The 24,531-nt window shown below is 39.9% G+C and overlaps 2 protein-coding genes across 4 annotated transcripts in view; one reads left to right on the top strand and one right to left on the bottom strand.

Annotated features, from left to right (window-relative positions):
• Window positions 1-18,334, bottom strand: part of cenpj (centromere protein J) — a 30,119-nt gene extending 11,785 nt beyond the window's left edge. Inside the window, exons 1-7 of one of the 3 annotated variants that reach the window (XM_061723094.1) lie at window positions 18,291-18,334; window positions 7,161-7,591; window positions 4,450-4,576; window positions 4,191-4,322; window positions 1,986-2,091; window positions 1,712-1,817; window positions 699-1,448 (exon numbers count right to left, since the gene is read on the bottom strand). In XM_061723094.1, coding sequence (XP_061579078.1) covers window positions 699-1,448; window positions 1,712-1,817; window positions 1,986-2,091; window positions 4,191-4,322; window positions 4,450-4,576; window positions 7,161-7,562 — 1,623 coding nt within the window. In that variant the 5' untranslated portion in view covers window positions 7,563-7,591; window positions 18,291-18,334. Of the gene's footprint in view, window positions 1-698; window positions 1,449-1,711; window positions 1,818-1,985; window positions 2,092-4,190; window positions 4,323-4,449; window positions 4,577-7,160; window positions 7,657-8,591; window positions 8,669-18,290 lie in introns of those variants that run through there. The other 2 variants (XM_061723092.1, XM_061723095.1) reach the window with 2 other exon arrangements.
• Window positions 9,114-23,981, top strand: ttf2 (transcription termination factor, RNA polymerase II). The gene is made up of 23 exons (XM_061723096.1): window positions 9,114-9,207; window positions 9,452-9,557; window positions 11,435-11,521; window positions 11,648-11,717; window positions 12,607-13,431; window positions 13,678-13,798; window positions 14,239-14,421; window positions 14,537-14,694; window positions 14,906-14,987; window positions 15,377-15,493; window positions 15,598-15,748; window positions 16,405-16,510; window positions 16,700-16,884; window positions 17,240-17,393; window positions 17,566-17,657; window positions 19,188-19,273; window positions 20,879-21,021; window positions 21,118-21,297; window positions 21,525-21,583; window positions 21,893-22,046; window positions 22,508-22,590; window positions 23,275-23,349; window positions 23,508-23,981. Exons 1-23 carry the CDS (start codon window positions 9,180-9,182, stop codon window positions 23,650-23,652), a joined length of 3,390 nt encoding a protein of 1,129 aa, XP_061579080.1. The 5' UTR covers window positions 9,114-9,179; the 3' UTR covers window positions 23,653-23,981.
• The last annotated feature ends 550 nt before the right edge of the window (window positions 23,982-24,531 follow it).

Below are 24,531 nucleotides of genomic sequence, written 5' to 3'. Positions count from 1 at the left end.
CTGTTACAGTAATTTCTACTGTTTTTATGCATAAAAACACACAGAAGTCAAAACCTTACAATTAAAGCTAAGGGTTCAATCTTTTATTTTAGTACTACTGTATAATAATAATAATAATAATAATAATAATAATAATAATAATAATAATAATAATAATAATAATAATAATAATAATAACAATAATAATAATCATCATAATAATAATGTATTATTATTTCACATTTCTTCAGAGGATAAAAACTGGCTTAAAAGATATGAACACACCTGACTCCACATCCAAAAAGTCAAAAATCAGCTAAATGATGAGCTGAATTGAAACTATAGCATGTATTTGCTGCACGTCTGAGATTATTGCTGCAATAATTAGTCAGGTCTGAGTAAAAGAGTCTGACTTTGACTGACAAACCACTCCAATACAACAGGAAGAGATGATGCAACACAGACTGAAAGAAGCCAAACGTAAACAACAAGCTCAAACTTTACAGTCATGTTGTCAACCACTCATAACAATCTGATCTCTCAGTTGAATATTAATAAACTTTAGTTTAATTGATCTTTGCAGCTATTTATATGTTGCCTATTAGGGCATTCTCACTCACTGTGGGATATTTTCAAATATTTTTTAAGTCTTTCAATATTTTACAGCTAAACCGAAGGGAAAATAAAACATCTTTCAGATACGGTAATCGGTACAGCACCTTGATGACAAACGATGAGTTGGATGAGAAGGACAGTTCCTCGGCTGCTTGCTCCAGCAGCTCAAACTCTCCCAGCTCCATGGTTTCCAGCTGCTTGTTACACTCCCAGCGCTGGACCTTTTCCCTAAAGGATGACTCAAAGGAATCCTGTGGAGCTCCAGCTTCCTGCCCTGACTGAGTCCTCATTGGAAATGGAGCTCCTGAACCAAAGCGCTTCTCTCCTGCAGCATCACCGCCAGCCTTGGGCGGCCTCGCGCTGGCGCCCGCCTGTCTGGCTGCAGCGTTCGGCTGTTGGTTCGGATCACAGCTCCTCAGAACCTGCATGGACTGGTCCACGTTTCTGTCACTGTACTCCTTCACTTGTTCCAGCCGGTGTTGTCTGGTCTTTCCCAGCTCTGGTCCGTCCGTGTTCTGTCTCTGACTACTTAAAACCTTTGTGCCGTTTGTCTTGACTTCTGCTCTATTACCCTGAGGAGGTAAACAAGGCCCCATTGCTCGGTTCTCTTTGTTGAGTGAGGCAGTTTTGCGTTGAACAGAAAGTCTCTGGCCAGTGTTTGAACCACCTCTCTGGCCAGGAGTAGATGCTGAGCTGCTGCATGAGAGTCCTATGGCTTGGGCGTGTCCCCTGTGCTCCTTCTTATCCTCCACTCTTTGTAATGAAGCTTTGTTGTTGAATCTAGAGAGACCGTCGCCTCGCCTGAGAAAAGCCCTCTTGGGAGGAGCTGCTGCAGCTTTAGCTTCATTTTGCCTCTGGGAAGGGGGAGAGGCACAATGGGAATTACATGTAGGTTTTAAATTGTGTTGCATTAACAAAATGAAAGCATGTATGTGTTATGGTGTAGGAATATGGGCAGACTTTACTTGGCACACGTTAAAAAGAACCAATAACAGTCGGTGTGGACTCAACTCATCACACAGACTGAATGATAAATACATTTATGATTTGCAAATTACTAAGCTGAATTTCCAGAAATGATTAATGAGTCCTGCAGGAAGACGCTTGATCCTCGTACCTGTTGTTGCTGTGCAGACTTCAGTCTCTGCTCCTCGAGTCTCAGCTCCTCTTCCAGCAGCTCCTCAAACGTCTGCTTCTGACCTCCAATACCTGGCCTTATGGGTCTAAGAGAAGCCACACATGACAGTATGGAAATAGACCCATTTATCAACAAATTAACATGTTTAATAAGCACCAGAACTGCACTGCTGTCACTCAGATTCATATCTCATATGGATTTTCTACACCAGCCAGTCTCATTTCAGAACTCAGTAATACAAGAATATATCCACCTGTCAAGGAAGCTGTTCCCCTCCTTCCTGCGGAGGTCTTCAGACACACCGTCAGGTTCTACTAATGTGTCGTCCTTCTCATCCTCTTCTCTGGAGTTCCACATGCCTGTTGGGGAAATGAAAACGTTTAAGAAATGATTCATCCACAGAAATTATCCCAATGTGATTAAAGTCAGGATCAAACTCCTCTTGATCAAATCTTCATTCATTTTTTCATTCATTTTTTGTATTTATTCCAATCATGGATCAATCATATGCAAACAGAAAAAACAAAAAACAAACAAGTAAAATAAAAGCAACACAATCATCAACTAAAGCATATTCCATAACCAGAAAGGAGCAGGAAGAAGAAAATCTTATTATACCTGTCCCTCCCTCAAAACAAAATTGAACAATAATAACAGATGGTCTGCACAATTACAATTACTCAGTTAATATCACAAAGAAAGGAAAACAAAAAAATCAAAACATAGATTGGCTGTCTCCATACGCATATATTATAAATCATAACTATTTCATCCATACATTGCTATTTTTTTCTCTTTAAATTTTTTTTTAAAACTGAAATATGTTTATACAGCCCTTTAAATCATCATGTAATGAATTCCATAACTTAATTCCAACAACAGAAACTTTCATCTGCTTTAAAGTTGTTCGGGCAAGTAGATGTTTAAAATTAAATTGTCTTCAACTATCTTCATTATTTGCACTGAAAGTAAACATGTATTGTAAGTTTTCTGGTAATGCTTTACATTTAGCTGTGTACATGATTGTGAGTGTCTGTAACTTAACCAAATCATCGAGTTTCAGTAATCTTGATTCAATAAATAATCTGTTGGTGTGTTCTCTGTAATGTGTATTGTAAATAACTCTAAGTGCTCTTTTCTGTAGTAAAAATAAAGGATTCATATTAGTTGGATATGTGTTGCCCCAGACTGCAACACAATAAGTTAAATAGGGCAAAATTAATGAACAATATCAAATTCTCATTACTAAATCTTACGACCATTCAAGAAATTACAAGAATTTGCATTTTGCACTGCTGTATCTTAAGAAGGTTCTAAGTAGAGCTTCGAAACGCAAAAAGAAGAAATGGGAGCAAGAGACCAACAATTCTGAGCAGGCAATTTGTTTGAAAACAATTTAACTGAAATTGGCTGTTCATCAGCTGATCAAAAGTTTAAGATCATAGCACAAAAAAAAAAAACCTAAAATCTCTCAAAACAGAAATGAAAGGTTATAAAAAAAACACAGACGGGGGCCTCAGTCACGAGGGAAGCTGCTGCCACATCTCTACACAGTCAGCTGCTGTTTGACGCCCTGCACAACCTGAAACATTGAAGGAAAAGCCTCCAGATCATGATGACGCCCCTCCCCTGTGCCGTGTAGAGAACATCTCAGGTGGCATCTCCTTGTCATGCCAGTAATGTTGGAAGCCATCAGGTCCATCAAGGTCACACTTTGTTCTCATCAGAGAATAAACCTTTCTTCCACCTTTGAACGTCATGTTTGATCCTCTCTTGCAAAATCCAAACGAGCTATTTTGTGGCGTTGAAGGAGACATGAGCTTTGAAGACGTTCTTTGTTTTTGAAGCCCTTGTCTGATGGTTATTGGGCTGCAGTCAGCTCCAGTCATGGCCTTAATTTGGATCGAGGATCGTCTCATGTTTTGACGGACAGCCATTCGGATCCTCCGGCTCAGTGCCAGTGAGATTTTTTTGGGTCTACCACTTGACTTTTTTGTTCCATAACCCCTCGGGATTGTTTAAAACTGTTAACTGTATCACTGTGTCCAACCTCAGCAGCGATGGCATGTTGTGAGAGGCCTTACTTATGCAGCTCAACAATCCTACCACATTCAACGACAGTGAGCTTTTTGCCTTTGCCATCAGGGGATCTTGACAAAGTGATTACTTGACAGAACATGACATGAATCCAAATTTTTGCACAGATTTTGGCTTATAAACGCTGTCGTATTAAACTTTTTGGTCAGCCCATTTCAGTTAAATTGTTGTTTTTAACAAATTGAACGCTTATTGTTTTTTCCCTCTTGCACAGATTTCTTATTTTCGCATTTTGAAACTATACTTACTAGAAGAAAAAAACCAAGAAGAACCAAATGCAAATTCCTTAAGTGGTTGTGATCAGGAGTGTATTATAGCATAACAAATTTGTCATTGCAACCCTGAAGAACATATTTCTCACCGTCTTCCTCGTGACCTTGTCCTTTAGACGGCTGCTCCAGTTCCCCTGGTGGTGAGAGCGGCTGTCGGTTCATATCAGAACCGGGGTGGAGCTCATCTTCATCCCATTCTTCTCCTGATGACTCTGTACTCTCTGTATATGATATGTTATAGTCACTTGGCTGCTGATGGAGTAAAACCAATACATATACACAACTGAAGAACCTCTAAAGCAAATAAAAATGAAACATTTGAAATGATTCACGTCATCTCCTTCTAACCTCCGTTGCAGATTTTAGATCCAGTTGCAATGCCCAGTAGCCTCTGTTGTTCCTCCTGCAGCTGCAGTAGCTCTTCCAACTGATGGGCTTTTAGCTGCTCCTGCATGTGCTGCTGCCACTGCCTCAGCTGCAGAACACACACAATATTACACTGCAATAATAGACAGGAAAATACCTAACTGTATCGTCTTAGCTGTTTTCTAACTATCTCTACAAGACCTTACTTACTACTGACTAACTGTGACATTTTGCCACTAATACAAACTTGATTAAAAACTACTAAATACTAACAATCATGTTAAAAAGGAAAGTATGCCCTCTATCACTTCTATGGTTTTATATATGCAAACATTTTATTTTTTTAATTATCCAGTCTTTACCGGGTCTTAAAATTAGGTCAATACAACCTCAGATGAATAACAACAACGCATCACATACTACAGCATGTCATCATTTATTTAACTAAAACTAAATTTAGAAGTTAAAACCATTGTATAAAAAAGAAAAAGTAATCCTTGCAAGGCACAAAGGCTCAGGTCACCAAGCCAGAGCGAAGGCCTCAGAAAGCTTGCCTATCCCTCAGCACCTTGCAAGGGTCAAGTACACCTCACGATGTGATAGCTTGTAGAAGAACCTGTGGACACCAAATCTTCAAGTAACTGTTTTCCTATGGAGTTATCCGTCTCACAAATTTTAGCTTACTTGTCTTCTTTACATCACCGCTTGGCTGATGCCTGAACTTTTACTGCGCCACTGCAACATATTGATCATCAGCCAGCCATCATCATTAGGATCAAAGCTTAACTGGTGGGCAGATGGCCTCGTGTTTCTACTCCACAATATTCGGTGTACAAAAATGTGTGGTCAATTTGCCAACTGTATTAATAACCGTCACTTCATATTGATTTACATTATTTGGAAATGGTATTATAACCCTTACCAAATTGAAGCGGGGCAGCAACAATTGAGTCTATAATATATTTACAAAACATTACAATAAGGGTGTGCTTAATTTTTCTACATCTTCTACCTCCACATTTTATTTTCAAATTATTTTTTGCTGAACAACAAAAGCAATAACAATAATAAAGTAATGTGTTACTATTGACCGGATGTTATATTTGCATAATAATAATAATAATAGTAATAATAATAATAATTATTATTATTATTATTATATCATGACCTGATGTATGAACCTTCTGAATAAATATAGGGTGCAATTTTTCACAGGTTTTACACATCCATCACTAAATAGGTCACCAACAACAACATAACTGCGCAAGGCAGGACATTACATTACAATCAGCAGACACTTTTATCAAAAGCAGCTTACAATAGAGGAACAAGACGTTCAGCACAGGGCACAGGCCTGGATTCAAACCTGGACCGACTGCACAAGGACTGTGGCCTCTGTCTGTATATGGGGCACCTGATTATCCTGTTGAGCTAAAAAAAACTCCCTTAATACCTGCATACCATGTAAATTATGTCAAATATGATCATATTCTACTGATGATCCCAGTGGAGACTGTTCTCCTTTGTGGGTCCTCAATGGTGGAATGAGCTACAAGAGCAGGGCCATCCCTCTCCGGCCTCAAGAAGCTCTTTTCTTCCAAGAGCATCTCCTTTCCTAAACAACTTAATCTCTGTTGTGTTTTAACCCACATGCCCTCTCAACTGTACTTACAGTATGCTGCAATTACCATGTCTACTGTGGCCTGTCTGTCACTTGTTGTTATTCCCTTTTTAAATGTAATGTAAATGTAATTCTCCAAACACTTTTGTCACACAAAATAAAAACCAATGGGAGCTTCAAACTCCATTCTGCTCTATATAGATATAGAGCAGATGGTTAATATAGATGTTAATATAGAGATAGTATGGTGTAAATAAGTATATTTATATACATATTTATATGGGCATGTGTGTACAAATATATATAAAATACTCAACTATGTGTATGCATGTATGTATGTATAGGTAAGTGTGTGAGTACAGTGTGTGAGTATAATTATAGTATAGTTAGTTATAATACTTGTTAATAAATGATTAGTGAATGTGGGTAGGATTAAATAAGTTTACACGTCTTCCTACTCTTTTTTGCACATGTAAATTAAGATATTAAGTGTTAAAGTATGACATTCTTTTGTTTTGTTTTTTTGTTTTCTTAGCTTCTCTTTTAATAGTTGTCTTTTACATGTACAAAATAAAAATCAAATCAAATCAAATCAAATGATTTCTGGGTCTATACTTTTTTTTATCAAAAATGCAATAATAGCATTGTTACCTAATAAAATAAGTAAAATATATATTTAATATGTATGTAGCATAAATATATGGATATCTATGTAGTTTATATAGTGTATATTTATATAGATTTATATAATATTTGTATTTTCTATATACTTATATGGATAATTATGTAGTAATAGGCATGTTTACGTAGTATTTATATTTATATGGATATTGTGTAGATATAATAATAGCAATAATGTAAATTCATAGAGTTATAAAGGGGTAGGAACTAGGAAAAGGTGTATACTTCTTCCTACTCCTTTTTCGAACCTATGTGCATATGAAGATGTTACTGTTTATTTTCATTTTTAATATACATGTTCGAAATAAAATGCATTCATTGATTCAAAATTCGTGGCCACATTGGCAGAAATAAAATCAATACTTATAAAGAGAACTGCTTAATATCTTACCTTATCCAGCTTCATCATGAGAGGCAGATCCCGGGATGTGTCGGCCACTTGGTCCAGTCTGCTGAGCCGTGTGATCAGAGCTGTGGTTGATCCAGGGGCTGGACTGTCCCCGGTCCTCTCAGCCCCAGCAGCTTCTCCCCCCAGCGGCCGCGGACACCCGTCCATCCCCGCGCAGCTGCTGTCCACCGACCCGGGCAGAGGGGCGAAGTCTGAGGAGAAGGAGTCGTCCGGCGCCCGGGGAGGCGGCGCGGGGCCCGGGGCGGGGCCCGGGGCAGGGACACCCCGCAGTGGTGCACTCAGGTCCGGGGAGGGGCTGAGGATCACCCCGGCTCTGCTGCTGCTCGGCATCCACCGGGCCAGGAAGTCTCCCTGGGAGGACCAGAGCCCGGCCGGAGAGGACATCTTCACCTGACGGTTTCAGGAAAACAGTGCTAATCCGGGATTTAAAACACAGATTACGGTGATAGGTCATGGGTTCATTTGATCAAAACTACCAAGCACTCTACAAGTAGGGTTACCAACTCCCTGAAAAACAAATAGGGGACACCTCATCGACAGGGCTGATTGCCTTCACCCTTCCTGGCGTGGTGAATTTTTTTAGCCCCTTTTTTTGTGAGTGAAACGATTTTTTAACTATTTGACTCTATTTTTGAATGCCATGAACACATGGAAAATAAATTATTATCCAGCAATTCACTTTTATACAAAATAACAAAATTAACTGAATAAAATAAGTATCATTCTTAAACATAAACCTGTCCTGCTTAATTTAAAATTTTATAAATGAATATAAAACAATAGAAAGAAAGCAGAACATCCATTCTGTAATAGTGCACATTTTTAGGGCAATAACAAAAGTGCAAACAGAAAGTCTGTAGAAAACTTGTAAACATATTTGTGCCTCAAAGGCCATGACTGTAGCTACAGTTGTAGTAAAACAGAAATAATAACTTATGAACTCAACAGCTCAATGACATTTTCCATTGGCATTTTATGACTATTTTTGACTCTTACGGTAATATAGGACAAATGTGTCCCTTTTCAGCTCAATACGGGACTTTAGTTTATAAATACGGGACGATTCCGTTTTTCAAGGGACGGTTGGCAACAATATCTACAAGTGTTGCCATGGGCCTGGTAAACTATATATAGTTGACTGTTTAGGAGGAAAGCAGTTAGCCATTTAAACCTGATTTCAGTTGAGTGTGGCAGCATTTATATAACGTATCTTACAAGCTAAACACCGTACAAGTATCTTAGTTTCATGAGGATGTAATATTATTGAAAAAGCTTGTCTTTCGTGATGTTTATATTTGATGGCAATGTTCAAGTTGAGGGAGAAAAAACGTCGATAACGTTAGTATCCAAGATATAATGCTGTCAAATTTACAAAGCTATTGATAATGTCATAACGCAGCGCAGAAACGTTACCTGAAATACACCAGAAAAACAGTCCCTTTGGTAAATATATAAATATTAGAAAACCAAAACAGACAAAAGTTTTGAAGTCTGCCGCCATATCAAAACACAGCCCGCGAGAGCAGACCTGCTTCCGGGTTATGGGTAATGTAGTTCAATTTTAGTTTTTAACTTTCTGCTTTTTTCTTTATTATATTTTCATTTTTATCTACAATAAACAACTAAAACACAAAAAAACGCGTTTCGTATTATTTTACAGCAATTAAAAGCAAAAATCATAAGAAAAAAATTACAAGGGAAAAACCATAGAAAAAAAAACGTTAACACAGGATTATATCCGGTTCAACCCCAGTTCAACCCCCACAATTATGATAAAGAGAATAAAATATCCCGTTTTATTTTATTTATTTTTATAGTTTATATGATATAATAACATCTGTTTCATGAGAAATATAATTAATTTTAATCTGAAAAGGATTTACAGTTTACAGACATGTACAGACCGGATGTGACGTCAGGCCGCTGTGATTGGCTTATTCGAAATACCTCAATTTACGGCTGGACGACTTACGACTGAAAGTGAACAAAATTGTTAAAATAATGGAAAAGGTCTTATGTGAAGTCCATGGTAAGTCATAATATAACGAATGCAATAAACTATGTTATTCAAAAAAGGAGAAGAAAAAGGAGAAACTGCATTGTTGTTTTAGTCCCGTTAGATTTATTTTTTCCAAATGTTTCGTCCCTGACATGGCACTTTGTTATATCTATTCATGTGACACGTGACTTACGGGAATATATAGAAGTACACTATAATGTTGAAGTGATTTACGAAATTATTTGTTCATTGTTTTGTTTTTTTCGTTTTGCAGGCAGCGTGTGTATGTTAAAAACGGGCGTTAAAGATGGAGCAAATAAAGGGAAGAGCTTCTATGTGTGCGTTGACAAGCAAAGCTGTGATTTCAGCCAACAGTCGAGGTATTCCCATCACACATGCTGACATATATATCCTTATATTCACCATTTGCATATGGAAAATTACCAACAACATTACCTAAGAGTAGAGATGGATGAGTCCTCATCATTGTAACCGGCCTAATCTCACGCTTATTTTCACTATGTGTTTCAATTCTTTAGTATTTTACTACTAGCACTGTCATTTAGCAGACGCTTTTATCCAAAATGATTTACATATGAAAGACAACACAAGCAATGATTCACATACAGCTTGGATACGTGCTAATCAGATACATGCTAATCAGAGCAGCACCTGTGTCCAACTGGTGCTGCTTCCCACCCAACACTTTATACAAGAAGGCTACGTCTTAAAAGACACCATCACAATATCATCTTGTCATAAGTGCATGCAACTTACTCAGTGCTGAGTCATGCTAAGAGCTGGACAAATATTCTAACTAGTTCTGATGAGCAGAGAAGTTTACTAGATGCAGAAGTGCTCCTTAAAGAGCTGAGTCTTTAGCTTGCTCTCAAAAGTAGGTTCAGACCTGCAGATCGGACAAAATTTGGTAGGTCGTTCCTCCATCAGGGAACTATGGAGGAGAAGAGTCTGGTACTGATTTAACAACATGTGGTGGTGGAAACACCAGGCGTCTTTCACTGGCTGAGTGAGCTGTGGAGAGGGAGAGTAGCTCTGGATGAAGGAGTGAAGGTAGAGGGAGAGTAGCTCTGGATGAAGGAGTGAAGGTAGAGGGAGAGTAGCTCTGGATGAAGGAGTGAAGGTAGAGGGAGAGCAGCTCTGGATGAAGGAGTGAAGGTAGAGGGAGAGTAGCTCTGGATGAAGGAGTGAAGGTAGAGGGAGAGTATCTCTGGATGAAGGAGTGAAGGTAGAGGGAGAGTATCTCTGGATGAAGGAGTGAAGGTAGAGGGAGAGTATCTCTGGATGAAGGAGTGAAGGTAGAGGGAGAGTAGCTCTGGATGAAGGAGTGAAGGTAGAGGGAGAGTAGCTCTGGATGAAGGAGTGAAGGTAGAGGGAGAGTAGCTCTGGATGAAGGAGTGAAGGTAGAGGGAGAGTATCTCTGGATGAAGCAGTGAAGGTAGAGGGAGAGTAGCTCTGGATGAAGGAGTGAAGGTAGAGGGAGAGTAGCTCTGGATGAAGGAGTGAAGGTAGAGGGAGAGTAGCTCTGGATGAAGGAGTGAAGGTATTGAGGAGCCATTTGGGTGATTATTTGGTAAGCCAAGAGAGCTTTGAACTGGAAGCCAGTGCAGAGAGATTAGCAGATATTAGCAGGAGTGACATGAACTCTCTTGGGTCGGTTGAAGACCAGACGTGTTGCTGCATCTGGATCATCGTTAGAGGTTTAACTGAGCAGCAGGGAGGCCGACAAAGGAATTACAGTAGTCAATGCGTGACACGACCAGAGCCTGAACCAAGAGCTGTGTCGTATGTTCTGTCAGGTCGGGTCTGATTTTCCTGATGTTGTAATGAGCGAGACGGCAAGACCGGGAAATCGAGGCCGCATGTTCCTCAAAGGTCAGCTGGCTGTCTAATATGACACCGAGATTCCCAGCAGAAGCCGTGGGGTGGAATCCGCATAGCAGTGGTACGAGAAGCCATGAGAGCAGATAATTTCACCTAGTGAAGAGGTGTATTGTAAAAAGAGAAGAGGGCAAAGCAATTATACTACAAACTTTAACTGTAAGCTTAATTTAGCAAAGTCCTTAATATTTTCAGGCATGTATACGTTTAGATATTCTCACCAACAGTTTGTTTAATCAATTCTGGATCTGAGGTGTAACTTATTTGAAGAAATAAGTGCGTTATTTTTTTTATTTATTTTTTGATCAAATGTATTCTGTCCTGTCTTTGTTTGAAATTTCATTTTCGTCTCGTCCAGCATCCCAGCTTCCCACTGTCTGAACCACGAGGACTCAGTGGTGGAACTTCAGGCTCTCACTTACAGTCAGCAGCAGCAGAGCCACCGGTGGGTATCTTTAGTTTTTTTGTAAATAATACATCCTACAATACACATACTCAAACATTAGACTCGTTAACAATTTGCACTTAAATAAAGAATCTGGAACTATTTGTGTGTGACTTTCTTCCGCAGATTGTACTACAGATGCACTGAGGGTAAAAAAACTGGCGTAAGATGGTGTGGAAGTGTGCCGTGGATTCAAGTAAGACTTGACACTGATGTCACCATTAAACCTTTATCTATACACCCTTTCACAAGTCTGACATCAACTTTTATGCAACTAATAAGCTCTCGACAATCTTATTGGTGATTCTTAAATATTAAATTCCCCCAAATGTTTTAGAAAAAGACCAAATATGTAAGAAAATCTACAATACATACCAAAGTCTTTGTTGCGTCTTTATTCTTCCTTTTTCACCAAGGTGTCTACAATAACAAACTCCATTGGTAAAATATCCCCAAAGAACTTTGAGTAAATAGATGATCCATACTAATGTAATGGGGCATCCATAACAAGTGCTTATAGAATTAGGTTGTTACATCCATAACAGTACAAATGTTATGGTAGTTGACAAGAAGAAGGGAATAAATAGCCATATGTGACTGTCCTTGTAAAAAATTAGTCACATTTGTTGCTTACAACAAAAATACTTTACTGTTTATTTGAAAATATTTGGCATTTCCAGGTTCTTAGTAGCTGAGAAATCAGTTCTTCGTGGGTTATGTTGCTCTTTTAATGGATAATAAATACATTTGAAAGCATTGACTCACTAATAATCTAACTGTAGCACGCTCGTGCTACTGGGGTGGACCGACAGGACAGAGGACACACAGGGTTTAGTGCAGAAATTCTTAATTTATTCTTTGCAACCAGCACCTTCAGCAGCTCTCCCTGTAGAGCAGCCGCTGTTTAAATAGCCAGGCAGGGTGGAGAGATTGATTGGGCACAGGTGTGCCCAATCAGCTGAACCAGGCCCACCTGTGTGCTGCTCCCCACAGACCACGCCCTAATCCTCCACCCTGCCACACTAACCTTTCAACATTTTCTTAAAAAATGTATAACAAAATGCCTATGCCTTGAATCACTGCAGGCAGAAAAGGAAAAGAGAAGCCCTCTGTTGGACACGCAGCAACAGCCCACCTGCCTTTCACCTGTCCGAAACCCCTTCAAAGCCTCCAGAAAGACAGAGAAAGATTCTGAGTGGAGAAAGATGCAAGGTGGTAAACGTGAGGAGGAGGATGGAGAAAAGAAAACCGTTGAGACGGATCACAAGGCTGGGGGAGGAGAAAGCCGTCAGAAAGAAAACGTGAAGGCTGTAGGTGCTGGATTGGAACCAGAAGGAAACGTGACTTTGTCTGGTAGCTACCAGGGTAAACCACTTCCACTCGGGATGAAGATAAAGAAGAGGATTTCAAGTGAGGAGACTGGCAATTCCAAAAAAATATCAGATAAGATGGAAGACAAAACTGGGGAGAAGCATGCTGAGCAAGTAGCAGAAAAAAAGGTTTCTACACCTAAACTTGAAATGGTTCAGACTAAGAAAATAAGCCCTACCTCTGTTGATCTTCACAAGAGTGCTCCGCAGCAACCAACCAATGACAAAACCCGTCCAGGGAATCGGATTGACCCCACGGTGCAACAAAGCATCGCTGAATCTGCACCCAGCGGGAGCAGCCAGGCTCACAAAGACCCTGATTCTGGAGTTTCATCCAACACGGAGTCCAATAAAACCAAAACGCAGCAAGATGATGGAGACGATGACGTGGTGTTGGTGTCAGTGAAACCTGCTGCACAGAAAACTCTTCCTGTTTCCGCCGTTCAAAAACCCCTGACCACCTTCCCTGGATTCCAGTCAGCAGCCAAGGTGAAAGATGGGATGCATAGTCTGCTGTCAGCTCAGCTCCAACAAAAGAAGGTGAGTGCTTGTAATGAAAATAAATAGATTAATTAATTAAAACACATGCCCTGTGTTGATTCCATGCATCTTCGTGCCTGAGCTATCATAATCTTTCTGTTAAAAGCCAGCTGTAAGAATTTAAACGGAATTAATTTCAAACTATACCCTCACTTCACAGGGTAACTTTTTGACCGTGAGACAGAAATCCCCCCCTTTTTTTTTTTATACATTTTCACTATTTGTTCTATCTGTTTACGTGAGCAGGCCACGTTGTCTTCAGTGAATTTGGCAGCTCTGCCAGACAAAGGAGAGAGGTTGAAGACGCAGGTGAAGGAGCTAGAGGATGCGCTGGACTCACTGAGCCTTGCTGGTCCTTCTCCGCCTGGTGAGAGCTGCACTGATCTGGGAACATAATGTTCTGTTTTGTTTTCAATGTTCCAATTCATTTCAGTACTGCTGTTAAGTTTCTGTTCTATTATCAAGACTCTGACTTTAGCACCTAATTTATAATTTGTAATATGATCATTGTCAGAACTATGGTTCATATATAAATTAGTACCAACTTGACTGATTGAACCACGTTTGTCTCATCAGTTGTCATAACATACAGATGATAAATTAAATTCAGTTATTTTCTCCATAAATGAAATCAGTGTTACCAAAAACAATACAAGAAAGTAAAAATACCTTATTTACATTTAATGACAAAAGGAATACATTGATATGATGTGAAAAAGACAGTTTTAACAAGTATAATACTGTATAAATATATCAGACTGTGTGTCCGTTTCTGTTCACTGCAACTGTAAAAACAATCCCTTTCAGAGTCTGTGGATGAACGTAATGGCAAACATTCTGCTACTGGCAGCAGCCAACTCAACCCATTCAGCCGTCAGGGGGGCACCATCCTGCTCCCGTGTCCCCCTGTCTCCGGTGCCATCCAACCCCAGGCCTCCGGCATCTCCCTGGGGCTCCAGCTGAGCCAGGGACACCACCAGATGAGTGGAGGTAGGCCACATGTGGACTTTATTCTCTTATTTTTTTTCTCTTTCACCATCTTTCTGGGGATTTCTTCTTGCATCCGTTTGCATGCACTAAGAGATTTTTTTCCATTTTCTATCAGCGGAACCACAGATGGACGCCTTTTATGGTGGAAGGATGACTTCTGATCGTTTGCTAGCAGTGAAAAATGCAACCTGTGAAGCAATCGACCATCTCCACAAATCCCTGGAGTCGTGTCCCGACCCCGAGGCTGAAGTCCCAGACCCCAGCGGCATCAAGGTTTCCCCTCAATCATTAAATCCCAGACCATTGATTCCAGTTTAAAAGTCTCCCACTCACCCCTCAATGAAGCATCTGCAGATAAATGAAAGAATGTTCTGCAGATCGGTTCAAAAGTTATTCCTACAGCATGAAGCCGATCGGATTTTGTATTGATCTGGTCATTACTGTTGATGATAATCTCTGGGTCTCCACATCCTTGTTTGGTCAGGTGACGCTCTTGGCACATCAGCGGAGAGCTTTGTCCTGGCTGCTTTGGAGAGAAACACAGAACCCTTGTGGAGGAATTCTGGGTAAAGTTGTTGTTTTTGGGTACTGATTGAAAACTTCTTTATAGCTATCAGGATATGAGACCAATGTTATTTGTTCTTTTTCGAGTAAAAACTTGCATTTTGCTTCATTCTGAGTGTATTTTTAAGAGGTGTTTTTGGTGGATTTCTCTGTTGCCTCCTCAAACCTTTTACAGAATATTTAAATGCCAAAAAAAAGGTTAAAGTTACACAAATGAAAGAATGTTGGCTAAAAAAGACTTATCTTAGGAAGAAATTAAAATCATAATGTCATTTTCTCTCAGCCTGATAAAGAGAAGAGCTATTGGAAGCTGCAGGGTTTCAGTGAAACATCAGACTCTCATCTCTTCACTGTTTGTTCTAACTTTGCTTTTCCACTTTCTTGGACTCAGCCGATGACATGGGTCTTGGGAAAACGCTGACGATGATCGCACTCATTTTGGCTAAGAAGGTGAAAGCGAAAAAGGGAGATGAAGAAAAGGAAGAAGACTCCTGGGTTTCCAAAACTGGTTGTTATAACATTCTTGTCACTCTGAAATAAACAAACACTTGGTCAACTCAGACATTTCCGTGTTCCTCATGCTCAGATTTTTTCATTTATTTTTCTTTCCAGACTCCACCATTGTAGATTCCAAAGGCACTCTGATCATCTGTCCTGCTTCTCTGATTCATCACTGGAAGAATGAAATTGACCGGCATGTCAAAAAAAGGAAGCTGACCGTGTATTTGTACCACGGCCCCAACCGCGAGAAAAGCGCCAAAGTGTAAGAAGCTAGTAGTAAAGTAAAATTTAAATTCCAAAAAGGTTTATTTATCCCTAAAGGGAAATTATTTGTTGCAGTAGTCATAGCTCTTTGTTGACAGCAAGTGACTAGTCCAGCTTTTCAGCTGTATACATTCTGTATTCGAGGCTTCTTTTTTTTTTTTTCAATCTCATGTTCCTCAGTGTCAACCAAACAAGCATTTAGATGTTATACAAAAGCAAAGAAGACGACAACAAATAACACCAACTTGCACACAGCATAACTGTGTATGTTCTGAGCAGCTGCAACCACAGTTGAACCTTTTATAAGACAATAGCTTCACAAAATCTTTTTATGTTTAATGTAAATTTGCTCAAATGGAATTTTGTGTAATCTATTAACGTTATCACATTACATTAGTAAAAATTACACTTTTATATTAAATCGGTGAAAAGAATAAGAATATAATCAAACAAGAGTTCTAGATACAACACGAGCGTTGGATGTCTTGGTAGTGAAAGCAACGGAGGGTAGCGACCAATGCCAATGTTTGTCTCATTTCCAGTTAATGTGCTTTGACACTTTTGAGTGCCAAACTTCTCTTTTCACCAGTAAAACAGGAAACCCTGACTTTTAGAGGACATTAGAATCTCTGACATACTCTCTTTATCTGCCAGGCTGGCGGATTATGACGTGGTGGTGACCACATACAGTCTGGTGTCCAAGGAGATCCCAGTCCAGAAGGAAGAGGCTGGTAACCCCAGCAAAGATCCTGATCAGGAGGTAAATACTATATTTAAGGCCATAAGCTAAATCCTGAGTGCAGCTTTTATCAGCAAATGCAAAGCAACTCTGCATTTGCTGGCAAAATGATCCATAATTAAGCCATAAAATTAATTTGTAGCATCACTGGAAACACTGTAATCACCCGAAGGAAAACACTTCACCACATACCTCATCATCTCTCTTCAGCCGCCACGCTCGGCTCCTTTGATGCGAGTGGTTTGGGCTCGCGTGGTTCTTGATGAAGCCCATAACATCAAAAACCCAAAAGTGCAGACTTCAATGGCTGTCTGTCACCTGAGGGCTACGGCCCGCTGGGCCGTCACCGGTACGCCCATCCAGAACAACCTGCTGGACATGTACTCACTACTCAAGTAAGTCAGGGCTTTCTGCTGTTACTTCTGAGATGTTTGACTTTTATGTCCAGTGAGAAATATGTGTGTTATTATGCAAAATGGAATAAAAGTGAGACAAAAGCTTAAAAGGATGGCAATAAATGTAGGATGATGCATTAATGCATCATGCATGCATGTACAGATATCTGCTTGACTTTTTCTTTTTTCACGGTCGAGTTAAAGTTTGTTTTTCCTCACTGCTCAGGATGTATAAAGGAAAAGTGCTTTAAACTGGCAGCAAAGTAGTGATCATCTCAGTGAAATAGGTTTCATATGTGATAGCCTCTGAGACATTGTAGAATGAGATCGTGTTCATGCTCCATCTGTCTTTCAGGTTTCTGCGTTGTTCTCCGTTTGATGAGTACAAACTCTGGAAAGCTCAGGTGGACAACGGCTCCAAGAGAGGCAGAGAGAGGCTCAACATCCTGACGAGGAACCTGCTTCTGCGACGAACCAAATACCAGCTGGACTCCACTGGGAAACCCCTGGTAGATAGGCACTTTTAATTCACCGTGTTCTGTTAGCAACACATTAATATAACACCCTCCTTTCGAAGACTGTGAGCCTCAGCTTTGATTTTGAGTGTCTGAGCTGTGCCAGTTGCTGCATTCAACAGCTTCACTGTGATTTTTGTCTGAAAGGAAGTGTTGAATGTTTCAGGTGTCTCTTCCAAACCGGACCTGCACGCTGCATCAACTCAAACTCTCCAAGGATGAGCAGTCTGTGTATGATGTGCTGTTCGCACAGTCCAGGTAAAATTAAAATACAAATGCGTAACAGAACCATATGTCTGTCCTTTACCTTCATCTTTGTCTTGTGTTTAAAGGACTGTTTCAGAAAATTAGAATATTGTGATAAAGTCCTTTTTTATTTTCTGTAATGCAAAAATGTCATACATTCTGGATTCGTTACAAATCAACTGAAATATTGCAAGCCTTTTATTATTTTAATATTGCTGATCATGGCTTACAGTTTAAGAAAACTATTCTCAAAAAATTAGAATATTCTGGGAATCTTAATCTTAAACTGTAAACCATAATCAGCAATATTAAAATAATAAAAGGCTTGCAATATTTCAGTTGATTTGTAATGAATCCAGAATGTATGACATTTTAGTTTTTTTAATTGCATTACAGAAAATAAAGAACTTTATCACAATATTCAAATTTTCTGAGACAGTCTTGTACATTAAAAATGGGAAAAAATGTAAAATCCAGTGAAAACATTAGGTTACTTAACTTAATCCCCGAGTGAGGTGTTTCACCATGGGAACCGCCTTAGGATGACCGACTGTGGAAGCTCCAATGACACCACATCTGCACCATGCTCAGGGCTCCGCCCCCCCTGTTGTCTTGGCTAACTGACCCCTTCCTACTCATTCTCACCTTCTTCCCATGAGAAACGACAGCATAGCTCCATCAAGGCTCCATCAGGCTCGGTTTGGTTTGCTGTTCAACAGTTCTTGTGCGTCCAGCACGCCTCCAGTCTGGATCGTGTTGAGTGACCTTCACAAGAAGGGCGGTAGTCACATGCTCGCTGGAACAGGGACCGTATCAAGGCACATTGTTGCACCGCCACGCTGTGTTTTAGTTTTAGTTATCAGGGTAGTGTTCGGTCGTGTGACTCAAGCGAGCGCATCATGGCGGGGGGTGGTGGTACCTATCATTGATTTGTTAGCAAGATCCTGGGTTCAGCCAAAGTGTCATGATGGCTGCCTGCAAGAATTACAACCTGCAGCTGACGCAGAGATGCACACATTCTGATGTGGAGTGTGTGATGTGAAGGTATTGGTGCAAAGATGTCCCAGAACAAAGTTAATGCGATAACTTAGAAACTGTCAGTATATAAGTTTGTGATGACAGGTTGGCAAAACATAATAAGGAGTTTACTGTAGATGTTGAAAGGCCTTAACCTTCTCAGGACGTGGAGTCTGCCCTGCCCCTTCCTGTGAAATGCATCAGACACCCGGGTATTTAAAAGTTCTGACGAGGCAGATAATGTCTGATAACAAGACAAAGGCTGCACTTAAACACATCTGTCATCACAGTCATTCCTCAGTTCTTCAGACCTTCATGTTTGGTGAGAACACCAGGCCAGCCAGTTAACTCTGTTCATCTGAAGGCTTCAACTGAACCGCAGCTTCACTGCTCTTCTTATGTTACTCACTGCTGCAGACTAAATGCTGAATTTGAGTTTTTCGACTGGTGTCAAGCTTTGCATCCGTTGATATGGAACAAAGACCATCAATACACATGTAACACGACACTGCACTGCCCTTCTAGATCTACTCTGCAGAACTACCTGAAGAGACATGAAGGAAATGATGTGAACAAGGGAAACGCTTCCAGTTCGAATCCCTTTGATAAAGGTGAGATGACCTCTGGTTGTTTTACCCTCAACAGAGCATGTGGATCTTCAGACAAGTGTTTCTAACAAATTGAACTGGGAAAATACAGAATGACATTGTTAGTTTAATTCTTGGTACCCAGCAGGACATTTTCAATTCACAATCATATGTACACACATAATTCCATCTCTCATCTCATCCGTCGAAACGCATGTATACATTGACGTTAGAAAAACAATGCTGATGTTTTGGCACTGTTGCCTCACAGCAAGAAGGTTCCCGGTTCGACTCCAGATGATTTTAAATTGCCAGTAGGTGTGAGTATGGGCCAATCCCAATACACCCCCCTACTTTCTACCACTAGCCCTCCCTAACTACCACTACCCCTAAAAAGAAGGGACAGATTTTAGGGCACTTGAAATCTTCCCAGGGCCCTGTCCCAATACTCCCCCTACCCCTACTTTCAGCACCGCCCCTAAAATCAGGACGCTGAGAGCCAAAAGCTGTTTTAATTTCAGCTGTAGCGCTGTTAATATGCCACTTAAGTTTTAATATTTTTTCAGGCGTAAAAGTAACCGTTAAGATCCCCAGCCTGGGCTCAGTTTATCCAAATAACGCATGTTAAGAAATTTGATCTGATGTTTTTGGCGATGAGAAGAGCCGCCGGTCCGGAGCAGCAGCAGCTCACGGCCAGGTCAACCTGCACTGTCGTCCCGGGGGAGAAACCTGCAGCTCTGTGGAGAATTACCGCTGGCTGAAATAAATCATTTAGGAAGATAAATGTTGGTTTAATAGATGAAATCTAACAGTTGTAGCTACGCCTGTTAAGAAATTTGCTCCGAAAATTTCGGGATTTCTGCCTGCCTGCCGGCTCGGGAGCTGATTTATGGTTCCGCGTTAAATCGACGCAGAGCCTACGGCGCGCGTCGCCGCGTAACCTACGCCGTAGGCTCTGCGTTGGTGTATTCTGGCGAGGTTTGAAAAAGACTTCGCAACAACGGGCAAGTGAGTGATTATGTACATTCACTGAGTGAATATTATGAAAGTAAAATATATATTTCTCGCTAGAAATATAATCAAAACGCATTTGTATGCAGAAACTAACTCAAAATATTGATTTTATTCACTAAAAAATAAGAAATGTCCGCCATGTTTTTTTGTTTTTTTTTTATTCAGTCCGCAAATGACGACGAAAAGCATTCTGGGAAATGTTTCTGTCCCTAGTTCAGCTGGTGAGCATCGGAAAACCCTCGATCCGTAGGGCCAGATTCATAGCCACTACACTCATTTTCCCCACTACCACTTAGTGAAAAGAGGAATTGGGACACCACTACCCTCAGGGGAACGCGCAAAATTTAGGGGTAGTGCTGAAAAGTAGGGGTAGTGGGAGTATTGGGACTGGGCCTATGTATGTTGTCTGTATATGTGGCCCTGTGATAGATTGGCAACCTGTCCAGGGTGAACCCCTGCCTCTCGGCTGTAATTAGCTTGGTTAAGCTCCAGCAGACCCCCGTGACCCTGCAAAGGATAAAGCGGGTATAGAAAATAGATGGATAGTTAGTAATTAATGCAGTTTTAAAACTGCGCTAATTACAGTAGTATCAAAATGATGTTTTCCTTTTGCAGTGGCCCAGGAGTTCGGCTTGTCCCAGGCTGATCCTGCTGCAGCGAGTTCTCAGCAGCCTCCGCAGGCGTCCAGCACCATCCACATCCTGTCTCTGCTGCTGCGTCTCCGCCAGTGCTGCTGTCACCTTTCACTCCTCAAGAAGGTGCACACACTTGAGCATGCTCTTACAAGACTTACCAGTTTGGTCAATGAAAACTTCCTAAAACATTCAAGCCTTCATTTACTCCTGTTTTCCCAGACTCTGGACTCGGCTGAGCTGCAGGGTGACGGGATCGTCTTGTCCCTGGAGGAGCAGCTCAATGCCCTGTCACTCTCCCCCGGCTCCTCCTCTTCAGGGCCCGATCCCAAAGACACGGTGGCGCTCAATGGCACTCGCTTCCCTTCACTGATATTTGAGGACACCAGTAAAAGTACCAAGGTGTGTAGCTACTGTCGTCAGCAGCCTAACATGACAATTACTCACTCAGTGGCAGATTTAGACCTAAATTCTATTTGTGACAAAAACTTAGCTCAAGTTGTTGATGGTCTGTCTTTGTCATAAGCCTAGTTGTAGTATGACATTTGAATGTTGGAAAAAAAAAACTGTTTGACAAGATGTAAACAATAATCTTGTTTCCCTTTTTTACATTTTCCTTAAATTTCTAGATTTCAGCTATCACCTCTGAGCTGATGGCAATCAGAGAGAAGAGTGGGGATCAGAAAAGGTAGAAGAAAAAAATAATTCATTAAGTCATTCTATTCAGAATCCATTTTTCGTGCAATTTACAGAATTAGTCTATTTCATCCCTTTGAATTTAATCTTATTTTTAACTTAATTTCAATAAAGGCATCACACTTTTTTCATGAAAGGCTTTAAAATAAAATTTTTCTGAGAATTTGAAATGATATTGTTATTGTTTTTTTTTTATTGAATATACATTTAATAACCTGTTTAACATGTGAGAAATATTTCCGTACCATTGTGACCTCATGGTGTGTAAAACCACATTGTGTTTCCTGTGTGGCGTATTCAGCGTTATCGTGTCCCAGTGGACCAGCATGCTCAGCATCGTAGCGGTTCACCTGAACCAGATGGGCCTGAGATGTGGAGTTATTGACGGGTCTGTCAACCCCAAACGTCGCATGGACCTGGTGGAGGAATTCAACACTAACCCTAAAGGACCGCAGGTATATTTCCCCCGCACCTGTTGACCTTTAAAACAAAACACCAGAAGAACCCGTTAGTTTCCCTTTGGAACACCTGTTAGTTCACCTGGTGGAGCAGGAGCTCCATGTACTGAGGCTGGAGTCCTCGTGCAGCTGGCTCAGGTTTAAGTACTGGTGTCTTGCTCTTTTGCTGCTTGTCTCCCCCTTTTTTCTCCCTCTGCCATCATTTCCATGTCCAGCTACTGTCAATATTGGCCACTAGAGACAAAAATAAGGAGTACGGCACTCACACCTCAGTACATGTGGACATGATTTAACACTCACATCTTCTAAGAATTTGCTGTCCTGAGATTTTTCATCGGGAAGGATGACATGGGCTAAAAAGTAGTTTCCTAAGGTCCAGTGACTGTTAATATACTTTTTTTTTTTTGTCAGTTCTTGAAGAAAGTGTGTATATAATTGTGTTTATTTTCCCTCCTCAGGTTATGCTGGTTTCTCTTTGTGCTGGAGGGGTTGGACTCAATCTCATCGGTGGAAATCACCTCTTTCTCATTGACATGCACTGGTGAGATTCATACTGACATGCAGAAAAATTAAAACCTTTTTTCAATGTACATTATATCATATGAACCCTCTGTTAAAAGAACAAGCACCAGTTAAACGTTGCCATATACCCAACCGGTTTTAATGTTGTTCTTTAAAAACTTAATTGAAAAATCTAGTGACGGTGAAACTTAGGACTTATTAGGTTTATATGTGACGAAGGAATGATGGTGTAATTGTTAACAGTTGAATGGTCATTTTGTTAAGCCAGTTCAGTTCATTGTGCCAGTTCAGATTTGCATAAAAGAGGGATTGTAACTAACTTTCTGTGGCTAAACTGCAAACTAGACAAATGTAAGCATTTGGGAATTAAACTGCATTTATTTTTCATCATTTCATGCATTTAAGTATTAATCAGTTTGTTTTGTGTGTCTTTTGGTAATAACAGAATTTGAGGGCTAATAAGTGTAATTTGTGTCCAGAATATGCTGGAAGAATACTGAAATATAAAAAAAAATAAAAATGCCATCCTAAATTTAGCTTTGTAAAATATTTTGACATGCAAATTTGAAAAGACAAAAATCAATTTTGTTCAGTTCTGTTTGTTGTTACTTTTCAATGTTGGTTTTCAAAACATGAGAAAAAACATTTTTCATATGAACAATACCAGAGTTTTTAAACTTGAGACCCTTGACTCCTCTGACAGGAACCCAGCTCTGGAAGACCAAGCCTGTGACCGCATCTATAGAGTCGGACAACACCGAGATGTCACCATCCACAGGTAACCATCATTACTATTATCATACGTACAAACACATTATACATACATTATTATTTTAATCTTTTAGAAATGTTCAAATAATCTTCACATTTCCATCCTTTCATTAGAATATAAGAATGAAATGTCTTTGTATGATGCTTGTGTGAACACGCTTCCAGGTTTCAGTGTGAAGGCACAGTAGAGGAGAAGATTTCAACCCTGCAGATAAAGAAGAAAGAGCTGGCCCAGAATGTGCTTTCAGGAACAGGAAGCACCGTCTCCAAACTCTCCCTGGCTGATCTAAGAACCATTTTTGGTGTCTGAAAAGAAGCCACTATATATATACATACACACACACTTACTTGTAAGACATCAGTTTACTCAGCTATCCTCACTTAGTCACTGCAGTGCTGATGTTGGCTTACTTTAATCACCAGATTTCAGTTCCTGTTACAAACAAATTGATCCTCTTGGAAATGCGCCAATTGCAGCAGATGCAGAGAAAAGAGCTCTTAATAATCATATTATTACACATCATACTACATAGGCCACTTCATCAATCAAGGGTGCCTTTTTTTTTTCTTAAAGATGTGTCATTCTTAAGTATAAGCGTTGGTTTACAGTGATGTACTAATAAATAAGATGTTCCTCTATTTATTGTGTAGTGTCACTTGATTTTTTTTTTTTTTTTTTACTTTAGAAGTGTTTGAAAATGCATACACAATTTTTTATATATAATATATATACACACACACACACACACAAAATTTTAAGCTAAGCGTGAATGCTTCATTGTAATTTATGCTGTAAATTAAAGGAATTAACGAATCACAATATACACATACTATAATTTTTTTTAGTTTAGTCGTAGTATTGGTATTATTAATAGATGCCCCCTATCGGTCTATTATATATTATATCTTATCTGTTGGTTAGATGTTCGTAGACCTGAAAATATCTATGATGCATTTGGAAGATCTCGAAATTTTAGCACTTCACATCTCATAAGAAGCCACGGATGACCTACTGAGCCTGACTGTGTGTTTCTATTTATTTTTATTTATATATAAATATAAATAAATTGACCATGTATGTGTATGTATATATATCTCTCTCTCTATATATATATATATGGTCCAGGGGGGGGGGGTTAACATTTATTTAGTTTCGAATAGCATGCAATCAGAAATGTAAATAAAATGA

The sequence above is a fragment of the Cololabis saira genome, chromosome 6, assembly GCF_033807715.1.
Source record: "Cololabis saira isolate AMF1-May2022 chromosome 6, fColSai1.1, whole genome shotgun sequence".
In the NCBI taxonomy this organism is placed as follows: Eukaryota; Metazoa; Chordata; class Actinopteri; order Beloniformes; family Belonidae; genus Cololabis; species Cololabis saira.
The sequence above is the reverse complement of the archived record's forward strand: the minus strand, read 5'-3'. Positions and strand labels throughout refer to the sequence as shown.

Bases quoted from the DNA above. Each gene is read 5' to 3' on its own strand.
- ttf2 (XM_061723096.1), top strand. From the start codon at position 9,180: ATGGAAAAGGTCTTATGTGAAGTCCATG. The intron at 15,749-16,404 runs GTAAGAAGCTAG...TTTATCTGCCAG, and splicing joins CGCGAGAAAAGCGCCAAAGT to GCTGGCGGATTATGACGTGG. The intron at 23,350-23,507 runs GTAACCATCATT...ACACGCTTCCAG, and splicing joins CGAGATGTCACCATCCACAG to GTTTCAGTGTGAAGGCACAG.